Raw genomic sequence first — 25,608 nt, 5'->3', positions numbered from 1 at the left:
CAGGCATAAGAGGAGAAACTGACAGCAACACAATAATCGTAGGGGATTTTAACACCCCACTTTCACCAATGGACAGATCATCAAAACAGAGAATCAATAAGGAAACACAAACCTTAAATGAAACATTAGACCAAATGGACCTAACTGATATCTTCAGGACCTTCTGTAGAAGAATACACTTTCTTTTCAAGTGCACATGGAACATTCTCCAGGATAGACCACATCTTGGGCCACAAATCAAGCCTCAGTAAATTTAAGAAAACTGAAATTGTACCAAGTATCTTCTCTGACCACAAGACTGTGAGACTAGATATCAACTACAGGAAAAAAAGAGCAAAAACACCAAATTCATGGAGATTAAACAATACATTACTAAATAACAAAAATATTACTGAAGAAATAAGAAAAGAAATCAAAAGATTCCTAGAAACAAATGACAATGAAAACACGATGACCCAAAATCTATGGGACTCAGCAAAAGCAGTTCTAAGAGGGAGGTTTATGGTGACACAATCATACCTCAGGAAGCAAGAAAAGCATTGACTAGACAGCCTAACTCTACACCTAAAGCAGCTGGAAAAAGAAAAACAAAAACAAAAAAACAAAGTCAGTAGAAGGAAGGAGATAAATCAGAACAGATATAAATGAAAAAGAAATGAAGAAAACAATAGCAAAGATTAATAAAACTAAAAGCTGGTTCTTTGAGAAGATAAACAAAATTGACAAACCACTAGCCAGAAACATCAAGAAAAAAAGGCAGAAAAATCAAATCAATAAAATTAGAAGTGAAAAAGGAGAGGTTACAACTGACAACACAGAAATACAAAGGATCATAAGAGAATATTATGAGCAATTATATGCTAATAAAACAGACAACCTAGAGGAAATGGACAGATACTTAGAAAAGATGAGCCTCCCAAGACAGAACCAGGAAGAAATAGAAATTATGAACAACCCAATTACAAATACTGAAATTGAAACAGTAATCAAAAATCTCCCCAAAAACAAAAGCTGAGGGCCAGATGGCTTCACAAGGGAAATCCATCAAACATTTAGAGAAGAGCTAATGCCTGTTTTTCTGAATGTCTTCCAAAAAACTGCAGAGGAAAGAACACTTCCAAACTCATTCCACAAGGCCACAATCACCCTGACACCAAAACCAGGAAAAGACAACACAAAAAAAGAAAATTACAGGCCAATATCACTGATAAACACAGATGCATAAATCCTCAACAAAAGTCTAGCAAACAGAATTTAACACATTAAAAAGCTCATATACCATAATCCAGTTGGATTTATTCCAGGGATGCAAGGATTCTTCAATATATGCAAATCAATCAATGTGATATACCATACCAACAAACTGAAAGATAAAAATGATATGATCAACTCAATAGATGCAGAAAAAGCCTTTGACAAAATCCAGCATCCAATTATGATAAAAACACTTCCAAAAATGGGCATAGAAAGGAACCTACCTCAACATAGTCAAGGTCATATGTGAAAAGCCTACAGCAAACATTATTCTCAATGGTGAAAAACTAAAACCTTTCCCTCTAAGATCAGGAACAAGACAAGGGTGTCCACTCTCACCACTATTATTCAACATAGTTTTGGAACTCCTAGATATGGCAATTAGAGAAGAAAAACAAATAAAAGCAATCCAGATTGGAAAAGAAGAAGTAAAACTCTGTTTGCAGATGACATGGTACTATATATAGAAAACCCAAAAGAAACTATCAGAAAACTACTAGAGCTAATCAGCAAATTCAGAAAATTGTGGGATACAAGGTCAATACACAGAAATCACTTACACTCTTACATACTAACAATGAAAAATCAGAAAGAGAAATTAAGGAATCAATACCATTCACCATTGCAACAAAAAGAATTAAATATCTAGGAATAAACCTACTTAAGGAAACAAAAGACCTGTATATGGAAAGCTGTAAGACACTAATGAAAGAAATCAAAGATGACATAAACAGATGGAGAGACATTCCATTTTCCTGAGTAGGAAGATTCAATATTGTGAAAATGACTATACTACCAAATGCAATCTACAGATTCAATGTGATCCCTATCAAATTACCAATAACTTTTTTCATAGAACTAGAACAAAAAGTCTCACAATTCATATGGAAACACAAAAGACCCTGAATAGCCAAAACAGTCTTGAAAAAGAAGAATGGAGCTGGAGGAATCAACTGTCCTGACTTCAGACTATACTACAAAGCTACAGTCATCAAGACAGTATGGTACTGGCACAAAAACAGAAATATAGACCGATGGAACAAGATCGAGAACCCACAGATAAACCCATACACCTATTTTTGACAGAGGAGGAAAGAATATACAATGGGGCAAAGACAGCCTCTTAGATAAGTGGTGCTGGGAAAACTGGACAGCTACATGCAAAAGAATGAAATCAGATCACTACCTAATGTCATACAAAAAGATAAACTCAAAATGGATTAAAGACCTAAATATAATACCAGAAACTATTAAAATCTTTTAGGAGAACATAGGCAGAACACTCGATGACATAAATCAAAGCAAGATCTTCTATGATTCACCTCCTAGAGTAATGGAAAAAAAAAAAAGAACAAATGGGACCTAATTAAACTTAAAAGCTTTTGCAAAGCAAAGCTAATCAACTTTACTTCAATTTAAAAACAAAAATTTTAAGTACTAAAAAAAAAAATTCTTTGCTAGTAATGCTGTATGGTGGCAAGAATACATAGAAGAACTGTACAAAAAAATATCTTAATGGCCCAGATAACCACAATGGTGTGATCACTCACCTAGAGTCAGACATCCTAGAGTGTGAAGTCAAGTGGGCCTTAGGAAGCATTACTACAAACAAAGCTAGCAGAGGTGATGGAATTCCAGTTGAGCTATTTCAAATCCTAAAAGATGATGCTGTGAAAGTGCTGCACTCAATATGCCAGAAATTTTGGAAAACTCAGCAGTGGCCACAGGACTGGAAAAGGTCAGTTTTTGTTCCAATCCCAAAGAAAGGCAATGCCAAAGAATGTTCAAACTACTGCACAGTTGCACTCATCTTACACACTAGTAAAGTAATGCTCAAAGTTCTCCAAGCCAGGCTTCAACAGTACATGAACTATGAACTTCGAGGATGTTCAAGCTGGATTTAGAAAAGGCAGAGGAACCAGAAAGCAAATTGTCAGCATCCGCTGGATCATCAGAAAAGCAAGAGAGTTCCAGAAAAACATCTACTTCTGCTTTATTGACTATGCCACAGCCTTTAACTGCACAATTGCACTCATTAGGCAATGGCACCCTACTCCAGTACTCTTGCCTGGAAAATCCCATGGATGGAGGAGCCTGGTAGGCTGCAGCCCATGGGGTCTCGAAGAGTCAGACACGACTGAGCGACTTCCCTTTCACTTTTCACTTTCATGCTTTGGAGAAGGAAATGGCAACCCACTCCAGTGTTCTTGCCTGGAGAACCCCAGGGACGGGGGAATCTGGTGGACTTCCGTCTATGGGGTCGCACAGAGTCGGACACGACTGAAGTGACTAAGCAGCAGCAGCAGCACATGCTGAAGTGAAGTGAACTCGCTCAGTCGTGTCCGACTCTTTGCAACCCCGTGGACTGTAGCCGGCCAGGCTCCTCTGTCCGTGGGATTCTCCAGGCAAGAATACTGGAGTGGGTTGCCATTGCCTTTTCCACATGCTAGTAAGGTTATGTTCAAAATCCTTCAAGTTAGGCTTCAGCGGTATGTGGATTGAGAACTTCCAGATGTACAAACTAGGTTTACAAAATCCAGAAGAACCAGAGATCAAATTGCCAACATCCACTGGATCACAGCGAAAGCAACAGTGTATAAATGTTCCCTTTTCTCCACACCCCAAACATTTGTTATATCTTGTGCTTAGTCACTCAGTCATGTCCAACTCTCTGCAACTTCATGTACTGTAGACTGCCAGGCTCATCTGTCCATGGGATTCTCTAGGCAAGAATGCTGCAGTGTGTTGCCATTCCCTCTCCAGAACATCTTCCCAACTCAGGTATTGACCATGGGCCTCCTGCACTGGAGGCAGATTCTTTACCATGTGAACCACCAGGATCGAACCCACACCCCCTGCACTGGAAGGTGAAGTCCTAACCACTGAACAAGGGAAGTCCCTGTTACCTCTTATTCCTTTTTATATAAAGAGGTTTAATGTAATATCTCAGGGTTTCCCTGGTGGCTCAGTGGTAAAGAATCTGCTTGCAATGCAGGAGGCCCAGGTTCAACCCCTGGACTACGAAAATCCCATGGAGATGGGAATGGCAACCAATTCCAGTACTTTTGCCTGGAATTCCATGGACAAAGGATTCCATGGACAGAGAAGCCTGGCAGGCTACAGTCCATGGGGTCACAGAGTCAAACATAACTGAGCAACCAACACACACAAACAAGGTAATAAAGGTAATATCTCATTGTGATTTTGATTTGCATTTCTTTGATAGATGGGGAAACAGTGGAAACAGTGTCAGACTTTATTTTTTGGGGCTCCAAAATCACTGCAGATGGTAACTGCAGCCATGAAATTAAAAGACACTTACTCCTTGGAAGGAAAGTTATGACCAACCTAGATAGCATATTGAAAAGCAGAGACATTACTTTGCCAACAAAGGTCTGTCTAGTCAAGGCTATGGTTTTTCCTGTGGTCATGTATGGATGTGAGAGTTGGACTGTGAAAAAAGCTGAGCGCCGAAGAATTGATGCTTTTGAACTGTGGTGTTAGAGAAGACTCTTGAGAGTCCCTTGGACTGCAAGGAGATCCAATCAGTCCATTCTGAAGGAGATCAGCCCTGGGATTTCTTTGGAAGGAATGATGCTGAAGCTGAAACTCCAGTACTTTGGCCACCTCATGCGAAGAGCTGACTCATTGGAAAAGACTCTGATGGTGGGAGGGATTAGGGGCAGGAGGAGAAGGGGACGACAGAGGATGAGATGGCTGGATGGCATCACTGACTCGATGGACATGAGTCTGAGTGAACTCTGGGAGTTGATGATGGACAGGGAGGCCTGGCGTGCTGTGATTCATGGGGTCTCAAAGAGTCGGACATGACTGAGCGACTGAACTGAACTGAAGTGAACCATTTCTTCTAGACCATCCATTTTGTTGGCACATACTTGTTGACAGCAGTCTCATAATCATTTGCATTTCTGTGGTATCAGTTATAATGTTTTCTCTTTCAAAACTGATTTTAGAAATGTCTTCTCTCTTAATCTACCTAAATATTTGTCTATTTTGTTTAATTTATTAAAAGAACCAGCTCTTAGTTTCACTGATCTTTTCTATTGTTTTCCTGGCCTCTACTTCATTTCTTTCTTCTCTTATCTTTGTTATTTCCTTCTTTCTGCTAACTTTTGGCTTAGTTTGTTCTTCTATTTCCAGTTCCTTAAAGTGTAAAGGGAAGTTTTTAAGATTGGCCTCATTTTGTTATGTAGGCATTATCACTACAACCTACCCTCTTACAACTGCTTTTGAAAATTTCCTTAGGTTTTAATATGTTGTGTTTCCAATTTCATATGTTTCAAAATATTGCTTGATTTCTCTATTGACTTCTTTGACCCATTGGCTGTTAAAGATCATGTTGTTTAATCTCCACATATCTGTGAATTTCATTGTTTTCCTCTTGTTATTGATTTTTAGTTTCATTCTATTGTGGTCACAAGAGATACTTGGTATGATTTCCAACGTCTTACATTTGCTAGATGTGTTTTGTAATCTATCCTAAAGTATGTATGTTCCATGTGCACTTAAGAAGATTGTGTATTCTGTTCCTGTTGGATGGAACGTTCTATGTCTGTTAGATACATATGGTCCAAAGTGTCATTCAGGTTCATTATTTGTGCACTGATCTTCTCTTTGGATGATTTATTCCTTGCTAAAAGTAAAGTCCCCTACTACAATTGCATTGCCATCTAATTCTCCACATGTATTAACAACTGCTTAATATTCTTATCTGCTCCAATCAGTATATATATGTTTATAAATGTTATATCCTCCTAATGAATTGACCCCTTTATCATTATAGAATTATTTATCTTTTGTTACAGTGTTTGACTTAAAGTATATTTTCCAATACAAGTACAGCTAACCTTGTTCTTTTCTGGTTTCCATTTTCTTGAAATACCTTTGTCCATCCCTTTAGTGCATGTTATTTGAAAGCAGATTTACATTAATTGTAAATGTATATTGAAAAACCACTACAAAGTTTTCTAAAGAAGTATAATTGATATGCTAGGAGCAGAGAAAAACTGAGATATAAAAAGTCCACTTAAAACTAAATAAGGTACAAAAGGGGGAGAAAAGAAAAGAAAGAATAAGTGCAATATATAGATATGACATATTAATATGACAGATATTAATTCACCTACTTGATAATCAAATGTAAATGTCTATTGACAAATTAAAAGATAGAGATTTTTTAAATAGATGAGAAAAAAAAATCAACAATGTGTTAGTGAAACAAAAACTCTTAAAAATTCTGATACAGTGATCCACTTCTGGGTATTTATCCAAAGAAAATGAAAACACTAATTCAAAAAGATATACGTACCTCAAGATTCACATTACATACATTACATTACATTACATTACATACAATACAATAGCCAAGATATGGAAGTAAGCTAAGTGTCCAACAACAGATGAGTGAATAAAGGTGTGGGAGATATGCAAAATGGAGTATTAGTCAGCCATATAAAGAATGAAATTCTGTCTTTTATAACAACATGGATGTACCCGGAGAGTATCATACATAGTGAAATAAGTCAGACAGAGAAAGACAAATACTGTACGTTTTCACTTATATGTGAAAAGAGAAAAGTATAACATGCTACCACTAATCAAAAGAAAGTTAAAGAGCTAAAATAGGTATATTAACTTTAGACAAAACAGACATTGGAATAATGAATATTATCAGGGATAAAGATGGGCATAAAATAATGATAAAAGGGTCAATTCTCCAAGAAGATGTAACAAATCTTAGTGTATATACACCTAACAACATACATTAAAATACATGAGCAAAAAACTGATAGAAATGCAGGAACAAAGAGAAGAATTTATTCATATAGTTGGAGACTCCAACATGAGGCATAAAGTCAGTTAGAAAATTAGTTGGAGGCTCCAACACCCAGGCAGAAAGTCAGAATATAGGTGACCAGAACAGCAGTAGCAACCAACTTGATCTAACTGACATTTCTATATTATTCCAACTAAAAATAACAAAATATATTCTGTTTAGGCTCAGATGAAATATTTACCATGGCAAACACATTCTGAAATAAAACACACATTAGCAAATTATAAACACAGGAATTACATAAAGTGAATTTTCAAAACATGATGGAACTGAACTAGAAATCAAATACAGAAAGATACATGGGAAATCCCTACCCACTTAGAGATAAATATCTAAATAAAGCATGGCTCATAGAAGAAATCTCAAGAAAATACTTATATATTTTAACTAAGTTGAAAGCAGAACTAATCAAAATCTACAGGATACAGTAAAAGCAGTGTTAACAGGAAAATTTATAGCACTAAGTGAATGTTTTAGAAAATAAAACAAGTATATGCTTACCAAATGGGAAAGGTGGAAGGGAGGGATAAACTGTAACTTCGGGATTAACATATATACACTATTATATATAAAACAGATAATCAACAAGAATCTATTGTATACCACAAGGAACTATATTTAATATGTGTAATAACCTATATGCAAAAAGAATGTAAAAAATGGATATATGTATGTGTATATATAATTGAACCACTTTGCTGTACACCTTAAACATATTGTAAATCAACTATAAAATAAAATAAAAACCATAAAATGAAATAAATATATAATTATATAAAATATTTTAAAAAAGTTAAATTTAAAGAAAGAGTTCTAAAACCAATAATCTAACATTATACCTTAGGAAACTAGAGAAAGGAGAGCAATTTAAAACTAAATCAAGAATAATAAAATTAATAGTAAAAATTAGAGCAAAAGTAAAAAAAAAAAAGAGAGAGAGAGAGAGAAAATTAACAAAACCAAAGCTTGCTCTTTGAAAAGATTAATAAAATTGATAAGCCTCTAGCCAGGCTGCTGCTGCTGCGTTGCTTCAGTCCTGTCCAACTCTGTGAGACCACATAGACGGCAGCCCACCAGGCTCCCCTGTCCCCAAGAGCAAAAGAGAGAAAACACAATTGCTAATGTCAGAAACAAAGAGGATCATCATGTTAATCCCATGGATATTACAAGGATCATTACAGAATACTATGAAAAATTTTCTGTCTACAAATTTGATAACATATATGAAATGGTCTAACTACTTTAAAGATAACAAATTACTAAAACCCATGCAAATAAAAGTAGATAATCTGAATAAGTATTGGGAGGTTGAGATACTGAATAATATCCTCAAACTGAAAAGGAACTTTAAGACTGAAAAATGAAGGCAGCATTTCTATAAAGTGCAATTATGAAGTTTATTTGGGGTGTCTTACACAAAGGCAGGATTGGGCAGACAACTGCAGCTGCACTACAAGGAGGTGAAAGGAGTATGAAGTGAAGTGAAGTAGCTTAGTCGTGTCCGACTCTTTCCCTCCATGGGAAGAGTACTGGAGTGGGTTGCCATTTCCTTGTCCGGGGTATCTTCCCAACCCAGGGATCGAACCCGGGTCTCCCGCATTGCAGGCAGACGCTTTAACCTCTGAGCCACCAGGGAAGCCCAGGAAAAGAGTATGCTGCTGCGTCGCTTCAGTCATGTCCGACTCCGTGCGACCCACAGACAGCAGCCAACCAGGCTTCCCGTCCCTGGGATTCTCCAGGCAAGAACACTGGAGTGGGCTGCCATTTCCTTCTCCAATGCATGAAAGTGAAAAGTCAAAGTGAAGTCGCTCAGTCGTGTCCGACTCTAGCGACCCCATGGACTGCAGCCTACCAGGCTCCTCCGTCCATGGGATTTTCTAGGCAAAAGTACTGGAGTGGGCTGCCATTGCCTTCTCCAGGAAAGGAGTATAGAGAGATGTAAAAGGCCCAAAGCCCTTTTTGTAAACACAGATTCTGTGTTTACAGAATCTGATTACTAAGTGAGAAGAATGTCCACACAAATAGGAACCAGGGTTTCCTCCCAACCTAGGGTTTCATGACCATTAAGCATCTGTATCAGCAAAAGGCATTCTTTCAGCTTTTGTAACAGATGCAGCTAATGATGCTGCTGCTGCTAAGGTAAAAGTTGATAGGGGACTTACCTGGTTTGGGTATATTTCTTGTGAGTAAACTAAAGGTCAGTCCCACAGAAAGAGATGGGATTAGTACCTCAGGCCTAAGATAGTGCTGACAAAATGGAGTCAGTGTTGTTCAGTCACACAGTAGGGTTACATCTATTAAAGAAACTGAATAAATTAATAATCTTTCAAAAAAAAGAAAGAAAGAATGCACCAGGCCCAGATGGGTTCATTAGTGAATCCCACCAAACATTTATTAGTGATTTCCACTAAACACTTAAGGAAAAAAAAAAACAAACCAGTTATCTGTAGTCTCTTCCAGAAAATAGAAGCATAGGCAACTCTGAGGCTAAGGTTCAGTTGAGCTCAGCTCAGTCATACAGTTGTGTCAGAGTCTTTGCCACCCCATGAATCGCAGCACGCCAGGCCTCCCTGTCCATCACCAACTCTCGGAGTTCACCCAAACTCATGTGAATCGAGTCGGTGATGCCATCCAGCCATCTCATCCTCTGTTGTCCCCTTCTCCTCCTACCCCTAATCCCTCCCAGCATCAGGGTCTTTTCCAATGAGTCAACTCTTCACATGAGGTGGCCAAAGTATTGGAGTTTCAGCCTCAGCATCAGTCCTTCCAATGAACACCCAGGACTGATCTCCTTTAGGATGGACCGGTTGGATCTCCTTGCAGTCCAAGGGATTCTCAAGAGTCTTCTCCAATACCACAGTTCAAAAGCATCAATTCTTCGGCGCTCAGCTTTCTTCACAGTCCAACTCTCACATCCATACATGACCACAGGAAAAACCATAGCCTTGACTAGACGGACCTTTGTTAGCAAAGTAATGTCTCTGCTTTTCAATATGCTATCTAGGTTGGTCATAACTTTCCTTCCAAGGAGTAAGCGTCTTTTAATTTCATGGCTGCAGTCACCATCTGCAGTGATTTTGGAGCCAAAGACAATAAAGTCTGACACTGTTTTCACTGTTTCCCCATCTATTTCCCATGAAGTGATGGGACCAGATGCCATGATCTTCGTTTTCTGAATGTTGAGCTTTAAGCCAACTTTTTCACTTTCCACTTTCACTTTCATCAAGAGGCTTTTTAGTTCCTCTTCACTTTCTGCCATAAGGGTGGTGTCATCTGCGTATCTGAGGTTATTGATATTTCTCCCGGCAATCTTGATTCCAGCTTGTGCTTCTTCCAGTCCAACGTTTCTCATGATGTACTCTGCATAGAAGTTAAATAAGCAGGGTGACAATATACAGCCTTGACGAACTCCTTTTCCTATTTGGAACCAGTCTGCTGTTCCATGTCCAGTTCTAACTGTTGCTTCCTGACGTGCATATAGGTTTCTCAAGAGGCAGGTCAGGTGGTCTGGTATTCCTATCTCTTTCAGAATTTTCCAGTTTATTGTGATCCACACAGTCAAAGGCTTTGGCATAGTCAATAAAGCAGAAATAGATGTTTTTCTGGAACTCTCTTGCTTTTTCAATGATCCAATGGATGCTGGAAATTGATCTCTGGTTCTTCTGCCTTTTCTAAAACCAGCTTGAACATCAGGAAGTTCATGGTTCACGTATTGCTGAAGCCTGGTTTGGAGAATTTTGAGCATTACTTTACTAGCGTGTGAGATGAGTGAGTGTGCGGTAGTTTGAGCACTCTTTGGCATTGCGTTTCTTTGGGATTGGAATGAAAACTGACCTTTTCCAGTCCTGTGGCCACTGTTGAGTTTTCCAAATTTGCTGGCATATTGAGTGCAGCAATTTCACAGCATCATCTTTCAGGATTTGAAATAGCTCAACTGGAACCAATTAACGTATATATATGGAATTTAGCAAGATGGTAATGATAACCATACTATATGCGAGACAGCAAAAGAGACACAGATATATAGAACAGTCTTTTGGACTCTGTGGGAGAAGGCGAGGGTGGGATGATTTGAGAGAATAGCATTGAAACATGTATATTACTATACGTGAAACAGACCGCTAGTCCAGGTTCGATGCATGAGACAGGGTACTCAGGGCTGGTGCGCTGGGATGACCCAGAGGGATGGGATGGGGAGGGAGGTGGGAGGGTGGCTCAGGATGGGGAACACATGTACACCCATGGCTGTTTCATGTCAATGTATGGCAAAATTACTACAATATTGTAAAGTAGTAGCCTCCAATTAAATAAATTTTAAAAATAAATAAATTTTAAAAGTCTACAAACAATAACTAAATGCTGGAGAGGGTGTGAAAAAAAGTGAAAACTATGGTTTGAAAGGATAGATGAACCCCTATGTTCATTGCAGCACTGTTTATAATAGCCAAGACATGGAAGCAACCTAAATGTCTATCTACAGAGGAATGGAAAAAGAAATGTGTTGTGGTACATAAATACGATGGAATTAAAATGATCAAAATAATATCATTTGCAGCAACATGGATGGACCTGGAGAGTATAATAATATGTGAGGTCAGTCAGAGAAAGATAAATATCATATGATATCACTTGTATATGAAGTCTAAAAAAATGATATAAATGAACTTATTTACACAAAAGAAACAGACTCACAGACTTAGAAAACAAACTTATGACTACAAAGGGGAAAGGTGGTGGGGGAAGGACAAATCAGAAGTTTTTGACTGATATATACACTATTTTGTTTAAAATAGATAACCAACAAGGATCTATTGTATAGTATAGGGAACTCTTCAGAGTATTCTCTAACAGCCTAAATGGGAATAGAGTTTGAAAAATACACACACACACATATGTATAACTGAATCACTTTGATGTACACCTGAAAATAACACGTGTTAATCAGCTATCAGTTCAGTTCAGTTGTTCAGTCATATCCATACCCTAATATAAAACAAAAATTTTAAACAAGAACATGTGGATACACACACACACACAAAATGGAATATTACTCAGTCACAAAAGAATGAAATATTGTCATTTACAGCAACATGGATAGCCCTAGAGAATATCATACTAAGTGAAGTCAGACAAAGAAAAATACTATATATTACTTATATGTGAAATATAAAAAAATAATCCAAATGAATCTATTTACAAAGCAGAAACAGGCTCACAGACATAGAAAACCAAAGGGGACGTGGAGGTATAGATTAGGAGCATGGGGTTAATGAATACACACTACTGCATACAAAACAGATTAGTAACAAGGATTTACTGTATAACTGAGGAAACAATATTCAATAGCTTATCTCATTCCCCTATAATGAAAAATGATCTGAAAAAAAAAAAAAAATATATATATATATATAACTGAATCACTTTTTTGTACACCTGAAGCAAACACAATATTGTAAATCAGCTTTACCTTGACTTAAAAGGAAGAAAAAAAGAATAAAAGACAAGAAATCACTACAGATACTACTGTGAAGGCCAATAAATTTAAAAATTTTGATAAACAGGATAAATTTCTTCAAAAGCACAACTTACGAAAACTGACTGAAGGTAAAAAAGAGTATCTGAATATTCGTAAACCTACTAAAGAAATGAATATGCCATTTAAAATCTTACCTCAGAGAAAACCCAGGTTCAGATGCTTTACTGGTGAATTTTTTTTTTTTTTTTTCAAATTTTAAGGAAGAAATAACACCAATCTTTCACAAGTATTGATAGAATATAGAAAAGAGGAAACATTTCCCCATTCTTTCTATAAGATGAAAATAACTATGACATGAAAACCTAGCAGAGAACTCAAAAGAAAGGAAATTTCTATGCTAAGCTCTTGTTAACATAGATATTAAACTCTTAAACAACTTATTAGCAAAACATTAGCAAATGGAACACATATAATAATGCTAATATATCACAAAAGTTATATTTATTCTGGGAATACAAGAGTCATTTAACATGCAAAAAATCAAGTGATGTCATCTACCGCATTAACAGATTTTAAAAAAGAAAAAAATAACATGATCACAATAGATGCATAAAAACTACATGATAAAATTCAGCATTCATTCGTGATTTTAATATATATATATCCTTATAAAAATTAGGAGCAAAAGAAACTTCTTGATAACAAAGAGTATCTATTTAAAAACCTACAGCAAATATATACTAAATAATGAAATAATAAAAAATAATCTCCCTAAAAAAAACATTGTCCTTGAACTTCTTATTCAATATTGTACTGGAAGCCTATGATGAACAGATTCCAATGCTGTCCCCATGATCACCACTTCCTGATATCCTTGCCTTTGCATAAATCCACTTCCCCTTCAGTGTGTACAGGACCTGTGATTTGCTTTTAATCAGTTGAATATGGCAAGAGTCATGAGATATCACTTTCATGACTAAATTACATGTGACTGTAACATTCATCTTATCAGAAGACTCTCTTTGTTACTGGCTCTGAAGAAGGAAGCTGCTATGTTGTCGGCTGGCTTTTGGAGAAAGACATGGCAAGCAACTGACAGTGGTTTCTGGTCAACAGCCAGCAAAAACTAAGGCCTTCAATCCACCAACTTCCTAGGGAACAGAATGTTGCCAATAACCAAATAAGTTTGAAAATAGATCCTTTCCCAATCAAGCCTCAGATGAGGCCACAGCCCAGAAAGTCATATTAATTGTAGTTTGTGAGATTACTGATACAGAAACTCATCTAGGCCACTCCTAGTTTCCAGACACAGAAACTCTGAGATAAGAAATGCATGCTGTTAAAAAAAAAAAAAGAAAAGAAAAGAAATGCACGCTATTTTAAGCCACTGAGTTTGTGATACTGTCACATAGCAATAAATAACTAATACAAGGTCTTAACCCCAGTACAATAATAAAAATAAATACATATGAAACTATAAAGAAGAAAATAAAACTATTATTTGAAGATGACTGTGTACCTAGGAAAGTCTACAGGAAGCTATTAGAATTAGTCATTGAATTTAAGCAAAGTCATTAGATACAAGGTCAACACATAAAAATAAATTATATTTCCAGGGACTTCCAGTTCAAGATGGCAGAGTAGAAGGACATGCGCTCATATCCCCCTCAAGAACACCAAAATCACAACCAGCTCTTGAACAACCATTGACAGGAGAATGTTGGAACCCACCAAAAAAAGATATCCCATGTCCAAAAACAAAGAAGCCACAGAAAGATGGTAGGAGGTGCACAATCAGGATAAAATCAAATCTCATACCTGCCCGGTGGGTAACCCACAAACTGGAAAACAGTAATACCAAAGAATCTCTCCCACTGTTGTGAAGGTTCTGAACCCCACATCAGGCTTTCCAGCCTGGGCATCCAACAAAGGGACTGTGAATCCCCAGGCAATCTGACCTTGAAGGCCAGCAGGATTTGCTTATAGGACTTCCAAAGGTCTGAGGGAAACAGAGACTCCAATCTTAGAAGGCACAAAACTAAAATCTTGCATGCACCAAGACCCAGAGGAAAGGAGCAGTGACCCCACAGGAGACTGAACCAAATATAAAAAACTATCTGCTAATGTTGGACAGTCTCCTGTGGAGGTGTGGGTCCACAGGGGCTCACCACAGGGACAGGGGCACCTGTCTGGGAAGGTCCCCCTTAGAGTAAATCCTCTTGGAGGTCACCTTACCTGACCATAGACAGTGTTGCCCCAGGCCAAACAACTAACAGGCAGGGAGTACAACAATTATCAGCAGATAACTGGATTAAAGCTTCACTGAGCAAGGCCCTGCCCACCAGAGCAAGACTCAGTTTTTCCCACCACCAGTCCTTCCCATCAGGAAGCTTACAAAAGCCTCTTAGCCTCCTCCATCAGAGGGCAGACAGAAGAAGCAAGAAATACCACAGTTCCACAGTGGCTAGAACAAAAAGCACATTGCTCGCTTGCTAAGTCACTTCAGTCGTGTCCGACTCTGTGCGACCCCAGAGACAGCAGCCCACCAGGCTCCCCTGTCCCTGGGATTCTCCAGGCAAGAACACTGGAGTGGGCTGCCATTTCCTTCTCCAATGCATGAAAGTGAAAAGTGAAAGTGAAGTCGCTCAGTCGTGTCCGACTCTTCGCAACCCCAATGACTGCAGCCTACCAGGCTCCTCCATCCATGGGATTTTCCAGGCAAGAGTACTGGAGTGGGATGCCATTGCCTTCTCCAAAAAGCACATTACAGAAAGTAAATCAGGATGAAAAAGCAAAAAGTATGTCCCAGATGAAGGAACAAGATAAAACTCCTGAAAAATAACTAAATGAAGTGGAGATAGGCAACCTTCAAGGAAAAGAATTCAGAATAACAACAGTGAAGATGATACATGATCTAGGAAAAATAATAGAGATCCAAGAAATGTTTACCAAAGACCGAAAAGAACTAAGGAACAAACAGAGATGAGTAATACACTAGAAGGAATCAATTTTGCAGCAGAAGATCAGATAAATTACCTGGAGGACAGAATGGTGGAAATCACTGCCACAGAACAGAATATAGAAAAAAGAATAAATTATATTTCTATATTCTAACAAAAATAATACAGAAAATGACATATAATTTAATTATCATCATGTACAACTTACATTAGATATATTATCATTTTATCATCATATATAATTTTCAATAGCATTTAAAATTATCAAGTATTTATGACTAAGCACAATAAAAATGTAGAAGACCCCTATAGAGAAAACTATAAATGTTATTCAGAGAAATCAAAGAATACCTAAGTGGTGGGATATAATATATACCATGTTCAATTCCCTGTCTGTGATTCATCCAATGAATCAGAGTCATCACTGTCAACAACAATCAAACAATACTGCCATTCTCCATCATCAAGGCAATTTCAGTTCTCCCCAGACTGACCTACAGCTTCAAGATGTTTCTAATCAAAATCTCAGCAAGTGTGTTTGTGGAATCTGACAAGCAATTTCTAAAAGTTAAATGGAAATACAAAAATATAACCAGGATATATTGAAGTAGAATGGTTAATCAAATCAAATACCCATTAAATCGAATACTACATAACAATGAAAATAATAAGCTACATGCAACGTGAGTGAAACTTCAAAATATAATGTTGAGCAAAAGGTGCCAAATACAAACAAGTATATACATATAATTTCATTTCTACAAATGTCAAAAACAACAGTTTTTGAAATAAAAATAGTGTTTGTGACATTTGAGGGTTAGGTAATAATCATTTAACACAGAGGGATTTCTGTGGTTTTAGTAATTTTCTCTTTCTTGAACTGTGCATTTGTTACATGAATGTAAAATTATTTTGAGGCATACAATTAATATTTACACAGTCTTGATGGTTTGGTAATATTTGCATACACACACAAGAAAAGAATAAGGAAACATTTTATGTGTTGATAAGGAATGATCTTGAGAATATATACAGACAAAACAAGGTACAAAACTGTTTGCATGTTACAACCTGTGTAACAGAAATGTATGATACTTTCATATTTGTCTATAAATACATAAAATAGAAAATTATGTTACATATACATTTGCTTATATATAAGGAAGAAAGATCCTTCACTGTACATATGTTTTTTATCTTTGAATGTCTAACCAGGCAAATATGTTAATAACTTCAGAAAAATTTTAAAGAGAAATAATTCATATTATCTTTATAAAGCAATATAGTTTTTAAAATTGGGATTATAAATAGTTCCCAAAGCCAACACTGATGGGTCAAGTTTGCTAGAGATCTCATAAATAAAGTTCTTAACAAAATATTTCTTCTTCCTGGCAATTTAACTAATATTACTTAGAAATGTTTTGATGATATTAATTATCAGAATACCACAGATAGAAAAAGAATAAACTGATATAATAAGTACAAATACTTTATGATCTGTATGTCATAGTCTCCTTGTTGAATTTTACTTGAAAACCATATAAAATAATTCTAGGCTTTCCCCAATGTTACACAATTTATGATCAGTGATAGCAATGACTGTTAATATGCCTTAAAAGGTGAATGCTTGATTTTATTCATTTTTCAGATCATACAGAAATAAAAAGTTTTTTTCCATATTTAGGTTTATAAGGTCATATATGAGAGGACCCAAGGATCATCAACAATTTAAGCCTGGTTGCCACCTTCAAAGATTATAAAACCAAAGATTGAAGGTGCTCTATTTAAAAAAAACAAAAAAACTAAAATTTACAAACTATGTAAACTAAATATGTATATATGTATATTATATAAGCATAAGGATATGAAAGAATGTTGCCCAACATTCCAGTATTACAAGGATTAAGCTGCAACAACTCACTGCAAGTATACCCAGAGGGGAATTCAGGAGAGAGAAAAACAGGATGCAGCATTCTGTTTTGGATATATGGCCCAAAGACAGTTAAGATTCGTATCTAAAAAAGAATTTCAATGGTCCCAGATTCTTACATCTTCCCATACATAGAGAAGCACTTACATCATTAACTTAAGATGTCTTCTCTTTTTGATTAGCAATAATCTTTTATGCCTGACTCTATGTTTCTTCCAGTGAAAAAAATTAATATAGATACTGGTTCCTCAATACATTTTTTGCAACAGTTCCTCAAAGCTATCTGAGAGGCTATCTTCCAGGCCATATAGTTCCCAGTAAGACCCTCAATAAAACTTCACTCACACTCTCACACTTGTATATCTGTCTTTCAGTTGACAGGTATATAGAAATTTATATAGTTAAATGGGCTATTTAGGAGGGCTTAGAGTTCCCAAAGATGCTTGTTTAAATTCTTTGTTGACTTAAGCCTTGCCTTCACCATACATTTAAGGATTTTTATTCTCTCCACAATAAATAGTGATATTAATGATTATTCTCAATGTTAAGATAATTTATCTCTCTCAAAATGATAAATATCATGTTTTTGTAAGCATTAAAATAGGCAACCCCAGATAGTTACATGTAAAAGAATGAAATTACACTTCTTAACACTATACACAAAAACAAACTCAAAATGGATTAAAGACCTAAATTCAAGGCCAGACACTATAGAAGTCTTAGAGGAAAATACAGGCAGAACACATTTAACATAAATTGCAGCAAGATCTTTTTTGAACCACCGTCTAGAGTAATGAAAAAAAAAAAAAAATGGGACCTAATTTTACTTAAAAGCTTTTACAGGGCAAAAGAAGCCATAAACAAAACAAAAAGACAGCCTTCAAAATGGAGAAAATATTTGCAAATGAAGCAACCAACAAGGGATTAATCTCCAAAATATATAAACAGCTCATGTAGCTCAATATAAAAAAAATAATAACCCAATGAAAAACTGCACAGATCTAAATTTGAGTGAACTCCAGGAGTTGGTGATACACAGGGAGGCCTGGCGTGCTGCGATTCATGGGGTCGCAAAAAGTCGGACACAACTGAGCTACTGAACTGAAATAGACATTTCTCCAAAGAAGACATAGAGATGGCCAACACATACATAAAAAGATGCTCAAAATTACTAATTATTAAGATTTAAGAAATTCAAATCAAAACTATAATGAGCTATCATCTCACACTGATCAAAATCACCATAATCAAAAAGTCATAAATAATAAATGCTGGAGAGAATGTGGAGAAAAGGGAACTGTTGGTGGGAATGTAAATCAGTACAGCCACTATAGAGAACAGTATGGATGGTCCTCAAAAATCTACAAACAAAACTGCCATATGACCCAGCTATCCCACTTCTGAGCATATAACCCAGGGAAAATCACAATTCAAAAAGATACATGCACTCCAATGTTCATTGCAGCACTATTTACAATAGCCAGGAAACAGAAGCAACCTAAAAGTTCAGCAACAGAAGACTGGATAAAGAAGATGTGGTACATATAGACACTGGACTGTTACTTAGCCATAAAGTGGAACTAAATAGTGCCATCTGCAGAGACGTGGATAGATCTGGAGATTGTCATACAGAGTGAAGTAAATCAGAAGAAGAAAAACAAATATCACATAAAATCACTTACATGTGGAATCTAGAAAAATGGTATAGATAAACTCATTTGCAAAGCAGAAATAGAGAGACATATGTAGGGAACAAACTTAGGGATACCAAGGGGAAGGGATTGCGATGAATTGGGCCTTTGGGATTGACATATACACACTGCTGCTGCTGCTAAGTCGCTTCAGTCATGTCCGACTCCATGTGACCCCATAGACAGCCTCGTACCAGGCCCCTCTGTCCCCGGGATTCTCCAGGCAAGAACACTGGAGTGGGTTGCCATTTCCTTCTCCAATGCATGAAAGTGAAAAGTGAAAGTGAAGTCGCTCAGTCATGTCTGACTCAGAGACCTCATGGACTGCAGCCTACCAGGCTCCTCCATCCATGGGATTTTCCAGGCAAGAGTACTGGAGTGGGGTGCCATTGCCTTCTCCGATATACACACTACGATGTATAAAATAGATAACTAACAAGAACCTACTGTTTAGCAAAGGGAGCTCTACTCAATGCTTTGTGGTGACCTAAATAGGAAGGAAATCTTAAAAAGACGGGATATATGTATACATATAACAGATTCACTTTGATGTACAGCAGAAACTAACACAACGTTGGTAAAGCAACTATATCCCAATAAAAGTTAATTAAAAATATAGGTAATGCCTACAAAGTTCCCAATGTTTACATTTGTACAAAATCTGTCAGCTTGCTTTTATATTGCTACTAGTTAAATACACCTCAATTGAGTTAATAAAATTATAATCGGAAATCATCATCATTAATCATTTCTTCTCCCCAAATGGCTTTAAAAGGCACCAGAACATTTCCTTCAACAATCCAGTTGTAAGGGGGAAAAAACTCATTCTGCTTATCTACACAAAATTGTAGGGCCAGATCTACTCAAAATGTTGACAAACAAAAAATGCTACAAGCAGAGAAAGAGATAAAATCAGTATGGCAATACCTGAGTAGGTACTATTTTTAGTAGTAAAGATACAAGGAAACATATAACAACTCTTGACTGATCTTTCAGTTTTTCATATCATGAAATTTCTGCTACATTATTTATTTTAAAATTTAAGATAAACCAAAATTAGATCGAATATGAAGAAGTTCTACCTAGTTTTAGCAAATAGCTAAAATATAAATTTTCTCCACTCAAAAAAATACTGGATATAATAAAAACTTTCATTGATGCTGAATTCCAAAATACTGTAGATATAATATTCATGAATATTACTCAGAACATTGAAGGTTAAGTAATATGCAAATGAGAAGAAAAAGTTCCAGGTAGAAAAAAGAATGTCTATATAGATGCCATTCTTTCTTCTCATCAAACCAAAAAAACACAATTATGTCATTAAGCTCTGCCTATATGGTGATGATTCCATATGAACTATAACCATTCAACAAAATAAAATAAGTACTTTCTTGAGTTCTCAGCAGTGACTGTCTCTATTATCTACCTACCTCAGTTGTGACTAGTACTTGCTAATTTGTGTAAATTTACCTCTCAGAGATTTCTTTCTCTTTCATTAATATCAAATTTTCCTGTGCTAGCCCTTCATAATCACTGCAAAAAGCCTGACTGCTTCCCAAATAATAAAAAAAAATCAAATCATTTGATAGTTAAATAACAGAGATGGTTAATAAAATACAAATTTTACTTCATCTTGAGATGGATTATCAGCTAAGTAGATATCTGTGATATTCTAGCTCTGGTTGAAACAGACACTAGAAACATTAAAATTTTGTACACTTACAAATAAAATCTAATAATTCTTCCATATCTGTTCTAATAAGTGTTCCATATCTGTTAATTTTTTTCAAATTATTATTTCACTCTAAAATGGAAGAATTTGAATTCTGATCAATTAATCATCTCTGAAAATGTTAATCTTGAATGTATAATGTTGTTCAACACTTAGTACCAACAATTTTGGATGTCTAAAATCTCTGTCTCATATTTTTTAAGGTAAAAAAAAATTTAAGCAAAAAAGTGAAAGTGTAGGAGGTAACTTCCAAAATCAAAAAGTGTAGAAATACATTCAGTATTTACTTGACTTTTAAGTTTTAGGTCTGAGTTTTCGGCACCCTGGCCTAAGAAAGAGAACATATCACCCATTGCTGAAGTCCTGGTTTACAAAGAGAAGAATGCTAGGAGTTCTCCACTAGAAGATGATTGAACCTATATCAGTGAATTTTCTATGTAAATAAACTATTATAAAAGCAAGCATAAATATTATTTAGAGCTATTAAAATTATTTTAAATTTTTTTTTCAAAAATTAACCTGAAACCTGTTCAGCAAATCATTTTCTTATACATTAAGAAATTGTGTAACTCTTACATTCTTACCGTTCTCTGTTAAATTTGAGAGAATGAAGAATAGCTGGCCTTTTTTGTCTAAGGTTCCACAAATGAAGTGTATCGTCTGAACTTGCACTGACCAAAGCACCCTGGAACAAAATGAAGACAAAATGAGTGATTTACTTAATTTATGTTTTTTTGTGAAATAAAACCTAAACTAATGTACTGAATTTTTCAGTGCCCTTTAAGTTATTTGTATTTATATAATGTAGAAATACAAGGAAAGACAATGAACATATTTCAGTCAGGAAGCCTAAAAATGCTAAGAGTAGAAGAAGCAGGTAAACTACCATATACGGATTGGTGAGAATGATTAGCTCAAGGAATATGCATTTATCAATAGAGGGATTATTATTATTATAAGCATCATTGTAACTATTAAAGATTATATTTTCTTTGTGAAAAACTATTCCTTTTTGTTTCTACTATTTACATATATATCATGTAGCTCTACAGAGAAGCAAATATCCAATTCAGTTTTAAAACTGCAATCTAATCACATAAAAATTCACCATTTCTAAAAATTTTCTATACAGTTGAGATGTACATATTCTTCCTAAAAAGTATACTTGATATAACTTAATTTGTATTCATAGTTCAAGAAGATTCATCTGTGACAAAAGAAAACATCTGTAGTAAAAATAAACATTTTTCCAACTAGAATTCAGTATAACTGCAAAAATAATAAGAGCCTTTTTATACAAAGCCTTCAAATACAAATGAATCCTACTTCAAATATTTAAAATAGGATGGGTTCTACCTATTAGTATGGCAGACACAACATGGGCAGAACTAGCTGCCATGTATGACTTCTTATACATATATTTAAACTACTTACTTCAGAGTTAACTAAGATCATCTTAAAACTATGTCAGAACTTTTGCCATCATGAATTTCCCAGCAAAAAATGTCAATGCTTGCCCTATGTCAGAGCCTGAAGCTACTCTAGAGTACTGAGTGTGTTCTATAAAACTGATCTTGCACCATTATGGTAGTCCTGAGATATCTAAAATTCTTATATTTTTCAAAGTACTGTGTTACAAGTAACCTTTCATAGTTAATTAACTCAACCACAGATATCAAAATGATTAGCCCATGTAAATGCTAGAAAGAGCTATACTGAAATTCCTAGAATTTATTTCTTCTTTAGGAATTAATGAATATAGGAATCTAAATGACACTTCCATAACAATTCCTAAGACAAAACAGATGCTCGTGTGTCTTGTAATGGTTCTCTTGACACTATTCAATACATAACTATGATTTTAGTCTCAGAGAAAAATAGCTTCTAAAACAACAACCATAACAGAGTATAACCATTAAAATGTTTTAAAATGTATGTAATTTGCATATTTGCATATAAATATGTAAATTACATATATTCAAACAGGTATACATTGATACATATATTTTGACATGATCTCACAGGTAATTACACTCCATGCAATAAAATGAATCCTACACACACCTTGAGGATTTTTGTTTTTGTATGCTTGCTTTATTTGTAAGCTGTTCTCAAATACTTTACATATTCAAACTAGAAAATTATTAGGATTTCTTAGAAGTACTTGATGAGCTACAATTTTTCTGAGTTATAGAACAGTGACTTCATTTCTCAGGAAGGTAGAAACTCATTTGGGACAGGGTGACAATAGACCATGATATACAAAATGAATAAAACATAACATCATTTCACAATATATGAAATTAATAAAATGTAGTTCATGCTATACAAAACATATATACTATGCCAAAGGCAATGAAAGTAAAATAATCCAGATGTTTAATAATATCTTAGGGTAATAGCTGATATAGGAAGGAAGTCAGTATTAATAATACTATGATAAAACTAGGAGATAACAGCATTTAAGGGAAGTAAACAGAACCTCTGAATGTAATAGTGCCAGCAGAGACATAACACCCATCAGCAGGGTGTCTAGGACTCATTTACAAAAACAAATCTATAAGAAACACTGCTAATGAAGACCTGTGAAGATTAAAAATTGAATAAAAACATGTGTCATGAGGTCAGAGGCTGGGAAGTTTGGGAAAAGGTCCCGAAATTGAATTTAAAGGCAGATCAAGGTGAGTAGTTCAGGACAGACAACATAAACACTGGCAGGCTTGTCAGTTTTGAAGGCTTGTCTTTATTTATTCTTAGTTATGTAACAGCTGCTGGTGCTGCTAAGCCGCTTCAGTCGTGTCCGACTCTGTGCGACCCCATAGACGGCAGCCCACCAGGCTTCCCCGTCCCTGGGATTCTCCAGGCAAGAACACTGGAGTGGGTTGCCATTTCCTTCTCCAGTGCATGAAAGTGAAAAATGAAAGTGAAGTCGCTCAGTCATGTCTGATTCCTAGCAACCCCATAGACTGCAGCCTACCAGGCTCCTCCGTCCATGGGATTTTCCAGGCAAAAGTACTGGAGTGGGGGTGCCATTGCCTTCTCCGTATGTAACAGCACAGAGACAAATTTAAGGCCTTGAAGACAATTCTCAGAGGACAGGACACAGAGAAAATCACCTGGAAACAATTTATGCTTACCAGTAAACATCTATACAGAAGGCAAAGGACTGAGATCTTTCAACTAGGAGCTATAAAGTTGTTGCTGTTCAGTCACTCAGTCATGTCTGACTCTTTGCAAGCCCATGGACTGCTGTACACCAGGCTTCCCTGTCCTTCACCATCTCCCACATTTTGCTCTGGGAGCTACAGTGTAACACTGAGATTTCAAAAAGGCTGCCATTCTAGATACTAATGACTAGCTATTACAATAAAATATTAAAAAAAATATTTTCCCTGCTCTTTATTTCCCTCTCTCATTTTGGTACCCCATAGCAAATATGCCTACCATATGAAATATGCTAGATCTGTCAATAAGGAGAATCTCACAGCCTTCTGAGAAAGATTTTTGAGTCAAGAAAAGTAAAACGTGGACATGTCTCAGTATCATAAATTTTTCATATCTCAGGTATCACTGATACAAAGCTATATGAAATATTTTACCCATGTTTATGAGTAAAAATTCTTAGAAAGATATATATATGCAAATACACAGAGTTGTCAAATAAAAGATCATCATTCATGCCATAAGAAAACCACCAATGATATCTCATATTTTTCTCTCAACATACTGAGCCCAATCTGCTAAGTGCTCAAATTTGGTAAGGCATAAACTCTTAGAACATTTTTGTATTGACTGACTCACTTAACATAAAAGAGTTCTAGAATATTAAAGGATCCATTGTAAAAATATGAGTCAAGAAGGCCTTAAGCAGCCTTCAACTACACTTTCTGAGCTTTATAAACTTTGTCTTTAGGGAGTTCCTCATCACCATAGGTCTATAAAAATAGGAATAGGGTAGGCAGCTTGGTGGGCTGCCATCTATGGGGTCACACAGAGTCGGAAACGACTAAAGTGACTTAGCAGCAGCAGGCAGCCAATGTCAAAATAGCTATGCCCTCATACACCAACAAATGATTATAAAAATACAGACAAACGCATTCAAATTATAAAACTGAAAAGATTATTTAATGGAAGATAAAGATAAAACATGAAAATTAACACTAGATGATTAAACAACCTGGTGAAAGGAGAGTGTAGAGGGAAAGTTTAATGGTCAGTATGGCAATCAAAGGATTTTAGTAATTTTTTTAAAATTGCTTAAACAATTAATCTATAAATTATGCTACACAATCACAATAACAGGATCTTCTGGTAATACAAATTTTTTCCTTTAAAATTTAATAAATTAACAAATACAGGAGTGCAGTCTTTAACGAAAAATGTCACCATGAATAATATTTCATATGTATATATCTTTAAGCATGTAGAAAAATACTATGAAAACAATTACACAATGTGTGTGACATAAATATTCAAGAAGATCCTTACCTCATTGATCAAGAATTGGAGTTGCAGGACAGCCGCACCACTTTCATGTTGACAATAACAATCAACACCAGGTCTTCCAAGTCTAAAATAATAAAAGTCAAGGATTCTAACATTTTAATTAGTATCAATATTCAGGTATAAAGAAAAAAACTAACCTACTTAGCAACCAACATTTGGCTTATTATTTACCTTTATTTTTGTAAATAAAGGGTTGAAA

The 25,608-nt window shown here is 35.7% G+C and overlaps 1 protein-coding gene across 4 annotated transcripts in view; it reads right to left on the bottom strand.

The window, feature by feature from the left end:
* The window catches only part of STXBP5L (syntaxin binding protein 5L), a 321,677-nt gene that overhangs the window by 218,776 nt on the left and 77,293 nt on the right, over positions 1–25,608 (bottom strand). For all 4 annotated transcript variants that reach the window (XM_070788639.1, XM_070788654.1, XM_070788646.1 and 1 more), the window contains exons 4-5: positions 25,392–25,473; positions 21,488–21,588 (exon numbers count right to left, since the gene is read on the bottom strand). In XM_070788639.1, coding sequence (XP_070644740.1) covers positions 21,488–21,588; positions 25,392–25,473 — 183 coding nt within the window. The remainder of the gene's footprint in view (positions 1–21,487; positions 21,589–25,391; positions 25,474–25,608) is intronic.

This window comes from Bos indicus, chromosome 1 (assembly GCF_029378745.1).
Source record: "Bos indicus isolate NIAB-ARS_2022 breed Sahiwal x Tharparkar chromosome 1, NIAB-ARS_B.indTharparkar_mat_pri_1.0, whole genome shotgun sequence".
In the NCBI taxonomy this organism is placed as follows: domain Eukaryota; kingdom Metazoa; phylum Chordata; class Mammalia; order Artiodactyla; family Bovidae; genus Bos; species Bos indicus.
Note: the sequence above shows the minus strand (reverse complement) of the source record. Positions and strands in the feature narration are given on the sequence as shown.